This window comes from Vicugna pacos, chromosome 13 (assembly GCF_048564905.1).
Source record: "Vicugna pacos chromosome 13, VicPac4, whole genome shotgun sequence".
NCBI lineage: Eukaryota > Metazoa > Chordata > Mammalia > Artiodactyla > Camelidae > Vicugna > Vicugna pacos.
The window spans coordinates 44,031,388-44,044,498 of record NC_132999.1 but is presented as its reverse complement, the minus strand read 5'-3'; the positions used below and the strand labels follow the sequence as shown (position 1 = coordinate 44,044,498).

General features: G+C 40.2%; 1 protein-coding gene across 1 annotated transcript in view; it reads right to left on the bottom strand.

Moving 5' to 3' along the window:
- Positions 1-13,111, bottom strand: part of CSMD2 (CUB and Sushi multiple domains 2) — a 576,739-nt gene that overhangs the window by 36,487 nt on the left and 527,141 nt on the right. The window contains exons 55-56 of the mRNA XM_072974827.1: positions 11,935-12,108; positions 9,247-9,435 (exon numbers count right to left, since the gene is read on the bottom strand). Of these exons, the coding sequence (XP_072830928.1) occupies positions 9,247-9,435; positions 11,935-12,108 (363 nt within the window). The remainder of the gene's footprint in view (positions 1-9,246; positions 9,436-11,934; positions 12,109-13,111) is intronic.

The window sequence follows — 13,111 nt, the reverse complement described above, 5'->3', positions numbered from 1 at the left end:
ATATGTATGATATATACTTATCATACTATTTATGTACCTATATGACTCTATAGCTCTATATAGAATATACTCAAAAATATCTCCTATTGGTTATTGTTTCTATTTCTTTGGAGAAACCAAGCTAATGTGCCTGCTAGGCCCTACCTGAATTCCTGATCTATAGAACTGTGAGAAGACAAAAACGGATGCTATCTTAAGCCACCATCTAAGTTTTGAGATGGTTTGTTACACAGCAATAGATAACAAATACAATGAGTTTCAAGGATTATACTACTATTCTTTAAGACAACCCTATGAGGTAGGTACCTTTTTTTTAAAAAAAAAATTGCCATCTTACTGATGAGGAAATGAGGCACAGTGAGGCAAAATAACTTACCCAAGGTCACAGACCTGTTCAATGGTAGAATTCGTTCTTAAAACCAGGCAGGTTGACTTCAGAGGCCACACTCTTAATTACTATAATGGACTCTCTTTTGTGGGGCTGTTTTAATACTATCAACAAATTCTCTCTTTTTGAAAGGAAGGAAGCCTTCAATTATAATTCAAGTGATCCTATGACTGTTTATTAGGAATTTTGGACTTCTAGAAATTATCCAATTTTAACTCTCTAATGATTTTTCAAATAAATTCTTTTTTAATGGAAATGCAACCCACACAGAAAAACACAACAGTCATATGTATACAGCTTAATGAATTGTCACAAAGTGAATGCACTCATGTAACTATGACCCAGTTCAAGAAAAGAACATCACCAGTGCCTAGAAGCCCCCTCACACCCTCTCCCTATCACTACCTCTCTCCCTCCCCAAAGTAAACACATCATTAATTAGTTTGCCTGCTCTTGAATTTTTTATAAATGGAATCACATGGTATATATTCTTCTGCTTTGGCATCTTTCACCCAACAGTATGTCTGAGATATTCATCTGTGTGTAGCAGCAGTTCATTCATTATCACTGCAATATATCAGAGGTTAGCAAATGCTTTCTGCAAGGGTCCAGACAGTAAATATTTTAGGTTTTGAGGTTACATACAGTGTCTGTTGCATATTCTTACATTTCTTTTTTGTACAATATTTTAAAAACATTAAAAAAATTTCCTAGCATGAGGGCCGTACAAAAATAGGCCATTGACCAGATTTGGCCTGTGAGCCAAAGTTTGCTGACGCCTGCTATGTAGTATACCATTTGTATTAGTTATCTATTACTGTGTAACAAATTGTCCCAAATCTCAGACAATAATAAACATTTATTATTGATCATGGTTTCTGTGGCTCAGGAATGTGGGAGTGGCTTAGCGGGTGGTTCTGACTCAGAATTCCTCATGCAAAGAAATCTATCTATTTATCTGAAATCACTATGCTGTACACCAAAAATTAACACAACACCATAAACCAACTATACTTCAATAAAAAGAAATTCCTCATGAGGTTGCAGCCAGGATGTTGACTGCATTCATCTGAAGGCTTGACTGGCTTCCTCCAGAGTGACTGTTCCTAGAAAGCAAGGTGGAGGTGGCATATCTCTTATGACCTAGCTTTGCCAGTCACCCATTTCTCACAGACCAACCCTGGTACACTGGGGGAGTATGCTACATAAAGGCATGAATACTAGGAGGTGGGAGTCTTTGGAGTTCAACCATCTTCAAGGTTGACTGTCACACCGCTGTATGAATATGCCACATTTTATTCCTCCATTTCCTGTTGATGGACATTTGGCCTGTTTCTGGTTTTGGACTCTTATGACTAATACTGATAAGAACATTTCTGCTCATGTCTGTTGGTGGATATATGTACACATTTATGCTGGCTACCCAAAATGATTTCTGTGACAGCAGCTGGTTGTTTTTTCTGATGTTCTTATTTGGTTTTAAAATGTTTCTTAAGGAGAATTTCAGGATAGTGTTAAATTACAGTAATATCGAATAATCTCTGAAAATGTATATGCCATGTCTGAAATTATTTTTTTCACTATTGGCTTGATCTAGGCTACTTGGGTATCTGGAAAATTAGCAACCAATGTATACTTTACTGTTTTATTCCCTTCCTGTGGTTTGCTCTTTTAAAGGAGGAAGTGGTCAACAATAATAATGCTTGGGGCAAAAGGAAAATTAATGACAACACAATTTGGCTGCTGCGGATAAGAAAAAACAAGAAAAGGACATGTGATAACAATAAAGAGAAATGACTTACATTTAGGGTATATTTGCATAAAAAGGGTGAAGAACAAGGCAAGCTGAGTAGATGCTGTTGCATTTCTCAATTTGTCAATATAAGAAAATTAACATTTTGAATGTTCATGCTCATGTCCAAATGGGCTCTCTTTGGATCATTACAGTTTCTGCAGTGGCTCTTTAGCTGATACCTGAATATTAAGCTTAAATATGCACGTAAAAATAGGCAAGATCAATATTTAGCATTCCTAATAATAGTAGATTTTCTTGCATTACACAGAATGCACATACAACAGGGGACTGTGAAAGAATTAAATTGTCATTAATAAAAAAAAACAGTAATACAAATCAGCAATTTATTGTTAGGTGTGGGCTTATGCTGAGTCCCCCAGCAAAGTGAAAAGGATCTCTACACTGGTCCTAGACCCTAAGTATGAGAGTGGCAGTATTGGCCGGCCACCTCCAGAGCTTCTTCAGCTTCTTCAGCTTCTTCAGTTTCTAAAGCACTTCAGCAGGGATACGGTACATATTACAGACCCAGATCACGGTATTATTTTTTTGGCCCCTGCATTTCCACACCGATTAGAGCAGTTTGCTATCACCTGGAAGGAACAGCTGATATTCCTGGACTCGGTTCATTAGAGAATATGTAAAGTCCTCTATAATGTGCTGCAACCCTTTTCACAGATAATTGAATCTTCTCAAAGTAGAAATGAAGTCAGTCCACTGAAATAATGTCACGGTAATCATGAAATACCAGTGAAAGTGGTTTTACTGGGAGTCACCTGGGATCTAAAGCCTTGTAGCCAGTGGAAGCTCCTCAGGGCTGGTGTTTTAAAAATATTCTCACCAAATCTAGGGGAAAACTGCTATTATTTTTCCCCGTCAACAAGTGAATAGGCTAAATGGATTCTGATGCTAGTATATCCCCTTTCTGGGAATCTTGCTGAAGCTCATCTTTAGAGCAAGTAATAGACTTTGCTGCCTCTGAATGGGGCCTGCCTTGGGAAAACCAGCTCCAGAAAGAACTGTTCCTCCCCTTGTTTTCTCTGTCCCTAATAACAATATAATGTGATGGTCTCAGTAATTAGTATAAGCAGAGTTTAGCACCTTGTAAATCCCAATGAGAAAAAGAAGTGACTGCTGGTTTTCTAGTGTAAGAAATTTCAGCAACTGTTGAGCATTAGCTTTTTTTTTTGAGAGATTATGCCTAGCCTGTTTTCAGACTTCGGCTTCTACCTTCAGAGCCTGGTTCCTGATTCCCACAGATTAGATCAGTCAAATAAAAGATCACAATGTAAACATAATAAAATAATGAGAAACAAGTCACCAGGAGTGAGAATCAACAGAAATGACAATAGCAGAATTTGACTCATAAAGACAATGATTTTGAAAGTATCACATATACAACACACAATAAGTGTATTTAATATGCTAAAGATACAAAAAGAACAAGTTTACACAGGAACAATGTACTGGGGAAATAATTCAGCAAAGACAAAAAACAAGTATTGCATTTATTTCTCAAACACCAAATAAATAATTGGAAATAGGAACTCAATAAACAGTTAAACCTCAGCTTACACCTAGCTAAAAAGATAATTATTGAATGATAAAATAGATCTGGGGGAATTTATCAGAGATAGAAAATATGAGTGAGAGTTTCAGAGACACAGAGAATAGCACAAGGAAGTCTAATGCTGGAATCTAGAAATAGTAAAGGAGGAGAATGAGGGGGAGACAATGTTTACAGAGATAACAGGTAAGAATTTTCCAGATGTCAGAAAAATCCTGGAATCCCAGTGAATTCTGAGAAGGATACATGAAATATCTAAATATAATGTAGGAAAATTCAGAATGCTAACAAAAGAGAGGATCTTGAAATCAGTGAGGCAGAAAAAATAGACTACCTAAAAGGTACAATAATTAAACTGAAAGACTTCTTATTAAAAATGAATGCCAGAAGACACTGCCAAAAGAAAAGGTGCCAACCTAGACTTTTGATCCAGGAAAATTATCATTTAATAACTAGGGAAAATTCAGAACATCAAAGACACAAAGATTTTTCCAAGGAGTGAAAGACTGACAGCTGGCTTTTCAACAGCAACAAAAGAGGTCAGAAGATATTAGAAAGATTTCTTTAAGGGGCTGAAAGAAAATAACTGTCAACTTGGATTTCCAAACCTATCAAAAATATCTTTAAAAAATGAGAGACAAATAAATGTATTATAGACAAACAAAAACTGAGAGTGTTTGCTACCAGCAGATCTCCATTAAATAAAATTCTAAAAAATGTCCTTCAAAACAGGATAATGATCCCATATGGAAAGTCAAGATATGAGAGGGAATGAAGAGCAAAGAAAGCAGCAAATATATGGGTAAATCTAAGGGAACTATAACTGCATAACAACAACAACAACAACACACTGTGGGTTTAAAAAACAAGGCAAAATTAAGATGTAAGAAAATAATTACGCAAAAGTCAGGAAGAAAGTAAATGGACTTAAAGTGTTCTAATGTTCTTTTATTATATAGGATGAAGAGAAAGACACTGATTAATTTAAGACTTTGATAAATTAAGTGCTTCTATTGTAATTTCTAACGTACCCATTAAAAAGTAGAGTATACACTTTATTCATTAGAAGAGAAGAAATAGATGAATTATAAAATAATTATTCCAACAATGAAAAGAGAGAAAAAGAAATTAATGGGTAGAACAAACAGAAAATAGAAATTAAGACGGTAGATTTAAGAACTTGCATATATAAGCAATTTGACATAATTAAAGTGATAAAAAAAAGTCTATACCCTGCAAAACTATCCTTCAAACGTGAATAGGAAATTAAGACATTCCCAGATAAACAAAACAGAAAGAATGCATCACTAGGAAACCTAGAAAGAAATTCTAAATTACAAAGAAATTCTAAAGAACATCTTTTAGGCTGAAACGAAAGGACTTGAAGTCACATGAAGAAATAAAGAGCACTGGCAAAGGTAACTACTTAGGTGACCATAAAATATAGTATAAGTGTATTTTGTCTGTAACTTTTTTCATCTTATCTGAGAAACTGCATAAAGCAGTAATTAGAAATCCGTGTTGACAGCTATAAAGACGTAATTTGTGTATTAGTACAACACAAAGCAGAGGGGAGGTAATACACCTATACAGGAACAAACGTTTTATAGATAATTGGTATTAATCCAAGCTGTAAATTAAGTTGTTACCTATAATTCCCAGAGTAACTACTTAAAACTTAAAAAACACACATAGTAAGAGAAAGAACAAAGAAATTAAAATGGTACATTAGAAAAAAATCTATTTAAAACAAAAGAAGGCAGCAATAGAAGAATTGAGGAACAAAAAAAGATATAAGATACATAAAAAACAAATAGCCAAATGGCTAATGTAAAACCTCCTTTATCAATGATTACATTAAATGTGGATTAAACATATAAAAGGCAGATACTAGGAAAATGGATAAAAAAGATGATCTAAAATAAGCTGTCTACAAGAGACACACTTAAGATTTAAAGACACAAATGGACTGAGAGTAAAAAGATGGAAAAATATATACTGTGGACACAGTAACCAAAAGAGAGCTGGAATGGCTATTCTAATATCAGACAAGATAGATTTTAAGATACAAATTGCTACTAGACATGAGAAGGACATTCTATAGTGATAAAAGGATCAATCCATCAGAAAGATATACAATTAGAAACATATATGTACTAACAACACAGCCTCCAGATGCATGAAAAAAATAACTAACAGAACTGAAGGGAGAAATAGACAAGTCAACAAGCATAGTATGAGATTCCAACACCCTACTTTAAATCGTGGATAGAACAACCAGCATATAGAAGATTGACAAGGAAAGACAGTGAACAGCACTATAAACCAACCAGACCTAACAATCATCTATAGGACTCTCCACCCAATAACAGCAGAATACACACTCTTCTGAAGTACACATGGAACGTTCTCCAGGATAGACCATAAGTTAGGCCATAAAATAAATCTCCATAAGTTTAAAAAGATTGAAATCATACAAAGTATGTTCTTCAACCAAGGTACAATGAAATTAGAAATAAATAACAGAAGGAAATTTGGAAAATTCACAAATACATAGAAATTAAACAACTCTCCCCTAAATAACCAATAGGTCAAAGGAGAAATCAGAAGATTAATGAGAAAACACTTTGAGGTGAAAAAAATGAAAACATAACATACCAAGACTTATGAGATGCAGTGAAAGCAGTGCTCGGAGGGAAATTTATAGCTGTACATACCCACATTAAAAGGAAGAAAGATGTCAAACCAACAATCTAACCTTCTCCCCCTAATAAACTAGAAAAAGAAGAGCACACTAAACCCAAATCAAACAGAAGAAAGGAAATAAAAAAAAGTTAGAGTAGAGGTAAATGAAATAGAAAAATAATAGAGAAAATAAACAAAACTTGGTGCTTTGAAACGATCAACAAAACTGACAAATGTGTAAGTAGTCTGATGTGGAGGGTGGGGAGGAGCTAGAGAGATGAGAGGGGGCTGGGGGAGAGAGAAGATTCAAATGTTTAAAATCAGGAATGAAAAGGGGCATAATACTACCAACAAAGTTTACAGCAGTAAAAGGATTATAGGCATATACTATGAACATGAGCAGTTATAGGCCAATAAATTAGATAACCTAGGTGAAATGACAAAAAAAAAAAAAACTAGAAACACACAAACTACCAAAACTCACTCAACAAGAAATGAAATATCTGAATAAATTATAACAAATAGAATAAGTCAACAATCAAAAAGCTTTTAACAAAGAAAAGCCCAAGACCAGATGATTTTACTGCTGAATTCTACCAAAATTTTAAAGAAGAAATAATACCAGTCTTTCTTAAACTATTCCTAAAACTGGAAGAGGGAGAATTCCCAACTCATTCTATGAGGCCAGCATTACAAAAGCCAAAGATGTGACAAGGAAGGAAGACCCAGACCAATATCCCTTACGAACATAGTGGAGTGGCAAAAATCCTCAACAAAATACTAGCAAACGAAATCCAGTAAAATATTAAAATGGATTTTACCATGACCAAGAGTGATTTGTTCCAGGAACACAAGAATTGTTCAACATATGGAACTCAATCATTGTAATACACCATAATAATAGAATCAGGGGGAAATTGACATGATCATCTCAATAGATGCAGAAAGGTCATTTGAAAAAACTGAACACCCTTTCATGGTAAAAATGTTCAATTACCTAGGAGTAGAAGAGACCTTCCTCAATCCAATAAAGGGAATCTACAAAAAAGCCCACAGCTAACATCATACTTAATGGTGAAAGACTGAAAGCTTTTCTCCAAAGGCTAGAAACAAGACAAGAATGTCTATTTGGCCACTGCTATTCAGCACTGTAGTGAAAGCTCTAGCTAGGGCAATTAAATAAGAAAAAGAAATAAAAGGCATCAGGTTGGAAAGAAAGAAGTAAAATTATGTCTATTCACAGATGACATGATATTGGATCATGATATGACATTGAGGTGGGCAATGGTTTCTTAAATATTCCATCCAAGGCACAAGCAACAAAAGAAAAGATAGGTAAATCAGACTTCACTAAAATGGAAAACTTTCATGCATCAAAGGACAATATCCAGAATTATCTTTAGTAGAAAAAATTCACAAATTATGTATCTGAAAGAGGTGTAGTATTCAGAATATATAAAGAACAGTTAAAACTAAATACTATAAAGACAACCCAATTTTAAAAAGTGGCAAAGGACTTGAATAGACATTTTTCTAAAGAAGAGATACAAATGGCCAATAAGCACATAAAAAGATGTTCAACATCATTATTCATTAGGAAGATGAAAACCCAAACCACAATGAGACACTACTTCACACCTGTTAGAATGGCTATAATAAAACAGGTGGACAATAACAAGTGTACATGAGGATGTGGAGAAATTGGAACCTTCATACCCTGCTGGTGGGAAGTTTTATGTAAAATGGTGCAGCCACTTTGGAAAACAGTTAACCTTAAAAATTAAATACAGAGTCACCACAGGATCCAGCAATTTCATCCTGGGTGTATATTCAAGAGAATTGACAACATACGTTCACATAAAAACCTGTACATAAGTGTTCACAGCGGCACTGTTCATAAAATCCAAGAAGTGGAAAACAACCCAAATGTCCATCAACTGACGAATGGATAAACAAAATGTGGCGAATCCCTACAACGGTGTAGTATCTGGCCATAAAAAGGAATGAAGTAGTGATATATTCTACAACACGGACAAACTTTGAAAACCTTACACTAAGTGGAAGAAGGCAGACACAAAATGTCACACATATAACTCCATTTATCTGAAATGGCCAGAAGAGGCAAATCTACAGCCAGAAAGAAGATTAATGGTCACCAGGGGATAGAGTGGTGGTGAGGAATGGGAAATGACTGCTAAAGGCCTTCCTTTTGGGGTGACAGAAATGCTCTGGAATTAGTGGTGACAGTTGCACAGGTTTGTGAATATATTAAAATAACTGAATTATATTCTTTAAAGGAGTGAATTTTATGATACGTGAATTATATTTCACTACCAAAAAAGGAAGAAAAATGCAAATAAATTAAATCCTCCTAGGGAAGCTGGTTATAAATTATGTTAATGTAAACCCAGATTGATCTACCTCAAGGGTCAGCAAGGCATTTCTGTTTCAGTCTTTTGAAAGAAAGGGATTCATGTGCTGTCTTTCTGGGAAAGCCAGGAGGGGGTAAAATGGGAGACAGTGTCCCGCTAGGCAGCCAGGAACCCTCAAGGAAGGGAACCTTGGAGGCTGAACAGGTTGGTGGCAGGACTAGAGAGAAAAGAGAATAGGCCCGAAGCCAGGAAGAAAGCGTGAGAACTGGTATGGCCACTAACTCAACAGAGGCCCAAGAAGAGCTCTGACATCCAGGGAGCAGCCAGAGTGCCCATCATCATGATGTCACACACACACCACACAGAGGAGGACTGTTCTTGGACGGAGACCATTCTGTTGTTCTGCACAGGTGATCTTTTTAAATAGATGATATCTACTTACAGAGACACTGGGGGCGAGGGCGGTCCCATGTGCCGTCTCCCTGGCAGCTGAGCACTGGGGTGCCCAGGAGGTAGAAGCCGTGGTGACACTGGTAAGACACGGTGGTGCCATAGCTGAATCTGTGCGGGCCGCTGGCGTGGATTTGACGAACACTGTTCTCTTGGTGCCCAGGATCGGTACAGTTGATGACTGCAATGGAACGGGACAATGAGATGCAGGGACCCAGACGTGAGGCTTTTCTCATGCTTTAAAATGAGGATTCAGAAGGCCACACAAACCCATGTTCTCAGGACAGCAAAATTTCCAGGCCAAGAGAGGCTACACCAAGCAGATCCTGCCTGGAGGAGTGAGCTGGTCCTGAGGCTGCTCTACCTCTCCCCTCACTCTGATCACCTGGGTAAGGGATTCCTTCTTCCATGTCCAGCTAGACCTCATCTTGCAGAAGCCTTCTCACCTCCTCCCAGAGTGGTCAACCTCTCCCTCCTCAGTGTTCCCTGGTACAAACTCTACTGCTGACTTGACTGGCCCAGATTGTGCTTTGTTAGTCTTTACCAAGCCCTGGGGTACACAAATGCCTCATTTCCTGGAGCTGACCCCTAGTTCCATGTGTTTCTCACAGTAAAGCTGTGCAAGGGGGTTGGGCTCTTTTGCAAACTGATTTAATCACTTTTATGAGTATTTCAGGGGGAGATTAGCTTTTAAGGTGGGAGCTATTTTTACTTCTGATGAGCCTCTCTGAGGCTCAGAGGTTGGCATCACAAAATGAGTAAGTAGCATTTATCCACTCATAGTGTTTACCGTGATCTACTGAGTGCCAAGCTTTGTGCTGGGCAGTACAGATATGACAGCACTTACAATCTGGAGTAGGGTCTCTACTTTGGCATGATGGACATTTAGGGCTGATAATTACTGTGGGGGCAGTCCTGTCCATTGCAGGATGTTTAACAGCATCCATGGCCTCTGCCCACCTGACGGCAATAGAAACCCTCGAGCTGTGACAACATCTGTCCCCTGTTGGGGCAGGGGAGCAGGTAAAATCATCCCCAGTTGGGAACTGCTGATCTAGGGAGAAAGGGACAAATGAGCAATTATCCTGTTTCATCAGTGCTCTGATAGGGGTAGCAGAGAATGTTCTGGAAGCACAAAGCAGAGCATCTAGCCCAGTGCAGAGAGTGGAGCAGCAAAGGCTCCCAAGAAGGTTTAAGCTGGCTCTCGATGACTGGGTAAAAGTCCCCCAGACAAAGAGAGGGTGAGAGGGGACTAGAGGAGAATGCACTAGAGGAAACTGTGGTGCCCTGTGGGTGCTGTGGGCATAGGGACCTGTGAGGAAATGGAAGAGGTTCAGTGTGGCCGGGACCCAATGCAGAGGCGAGGCTAGGGGCAGTGGAAGTGGAGAAGAGGTGAAGAGGAAGCTGGGCCAGGCCTCGTGGTCCCCACAGACCAGTGGAGGTAAGTACTATTATCTCAAGGGCAGTGGGAAGTCCTGGGAGGTGTTTTGAACAGGGAGTGCCTTGACACGATTTGCACTTTAGACAGGTGACTCTGTCAGGGTGGAGGATGGGTTGGTGGGGAGCAGGACCAGAGGCCATGATTTCCAAGGAGTTTACCCCAGCCCTCTGTTTTTAAGACCATCTCTTGAGCACAGTGCCCTGGGAAGGAGGCGGGGTGGGGTAGGGAGTGGGGTGCTGAAGTTGCAGGACAGCACATTGCTGTGGGGACAGAACACAGCTCTTGAGAGGAAGGGAGCATGGGATAACAGCACCCTGAAGCATCAGTTCTCAGCTCTTCCCTGCCTGGACAGGTGCTGGAAGGAAGGTACAGCACAGGTCAGGGCAATTTTCCCTGGTTCCCTAGAACTTTCTCTCACTCAACATGCCATCTCGAAATGTTGAGACGAATGTTATTTTTTGGGTTGGTTGTGGATGTATCTTGACTTATTTTAAAACATCATTTGAAAAATTGGATTCTTTAATATCAGTTACAGATGACTTGTGACAGATTGCACAGCCAATCCCCGTGCAACAAGGAGCCGTCATCTGATGCAGTCTCAGCCCAACGGCTGTGAAGACCTGATGATCCTCCAGCCCAGGGCCGGGCTTGTCCTATTCAGCTGGCTCTGACTCTCCATTCTGGCATCAGTGAGCCTGCCAGGCCACTCTTGGGTAGAGGCAGACAGCTCCATCGGCCCTTCATTGCTGTGAATAGCCTTCTAAGAGATTTAGAAGCTATTTCCTAAGTAGCCCAGATGGGGCTGGAGTTCCCTCTATGCAGAGTCTCCCCTTGAGCCCGTGGTCTCTCCTCTTCCCTCCCCCTTCATCCCAACCCCTAGACTCTCTGCTTTTTATCTTTCATTTGAACCTTTCTGTTTCTTTTCTTTCATCATGAACGGGGCTCTATATGATAATGATGTATTATTGGTTCTATGAAATGTAAACAGAAGACTGTTTTCCATTTCTATTTTGAAAGTTGAAACTTCCTTTGCTTTCTTTAAATAACCAGTGAAGAAATTTGACATGGCTGCATCTAGAGGTTGAGAAAGTCCCCATTTATGGCCCTTCTCTGCCCCCAAGTCTTCCCCATTTGAGTCAAAATGGTGCCATGACAGAATCCACTGGCTTCTGCTCATGGGCCACAGACCACAGATGGCAGAGGTACTGGGGACTGGGTGGGAGAAGGAGGGTGACTCACTTCGGCAGGTGGGAAGCATGTCGCTCCACTGGCCGCTGGCCAGGCACTGGGACCGAGCAGCCCCCTCGGCCACATACCCAGGGTTGCAGACAAACTTGACCACATCGTTGAGGTTGAACTGGTTGCCCTGGGTGAGGCCGTTGATTGGGTTCCCTGGGTGGCCGCAGGTAATTGCTATAACCAAAACAGAAGAGAGGTCAGCCCTCCTGATATTCCACATCCCCCAGAGTCCTGCCTCTCCTCACCTGGGGTTTCTCAAGCCCATCAGTGAAGTTCAGCCTGCGGTATAGCTTTCCCTTTATCCTTGAAGGCATGTCCACAGCTCGGACAACCGGAGAGAAGTACCTCCAGGACTTCCACAGGGCATGAGGCCTGCACTGTAGTTCTCAGTCTGTCCTGCCTCATTCCCCCTGCCCCTTCCCCTTGGCTCCCCATTCCACTCTTCGCTAGATACACTGGTGTCTACCTCTCATATGACCCAGACCCAGCCACGTTCCTGGGCCAACTTGGATGGAGCCAGAGTCAATTCTAACCAAGCCTGTGAGGAGGAACTGGTCACCCTGACGGACCAGTGGGAATCAAACTTCTTAGGAAGCATGGCCCCTCCTCCACCCCTTCCACACAAAGGGAGTTCAATTCGTGTAATTCCTGGCCTTTCCCTGTGCTTTGCCTTACTTTGCCCCAGGTAACCTGGAGCGTCCCATCTCTGCAATTTAGGAAGAATGAAGGCTCGGCCCTGCCTCCCCCTTCTTGGGACACAGCTGCCTGCGGGCAGCGACATTCTCCGCGGCTCCTCTGGAGGCAGGCTCTCCCCAGTGATGTAGGGGACTGTCACAGACCCAAGGGGGGAGTTCAAGACTTGTCAGATGTCCCCAGGAGCTCTGTTTCTCTGGAGAGCCCTGGCTGATACAGGTGCAAAGGGAGAGAGAGAAGACACCAGGAGAACGGAAAAGAGGGGTCCTGGTGAGGCTGGGGCTCTTAACTGTAGCTTAAGCCATGCACCACGAGACCCACATTTCCGAGGGCAGAGACTACAGCACATTCAGTTCAGCTTCTATCCACAACACCAAAACCTTAACTAGGGCTAAGGAAATGGTTCTTGAATTTGGTCTTACAGGCTGAAGGAAATTAATAGAAAAGGAAGGTCCACAGGACAGAGGAGAGAATTAAAAACAGA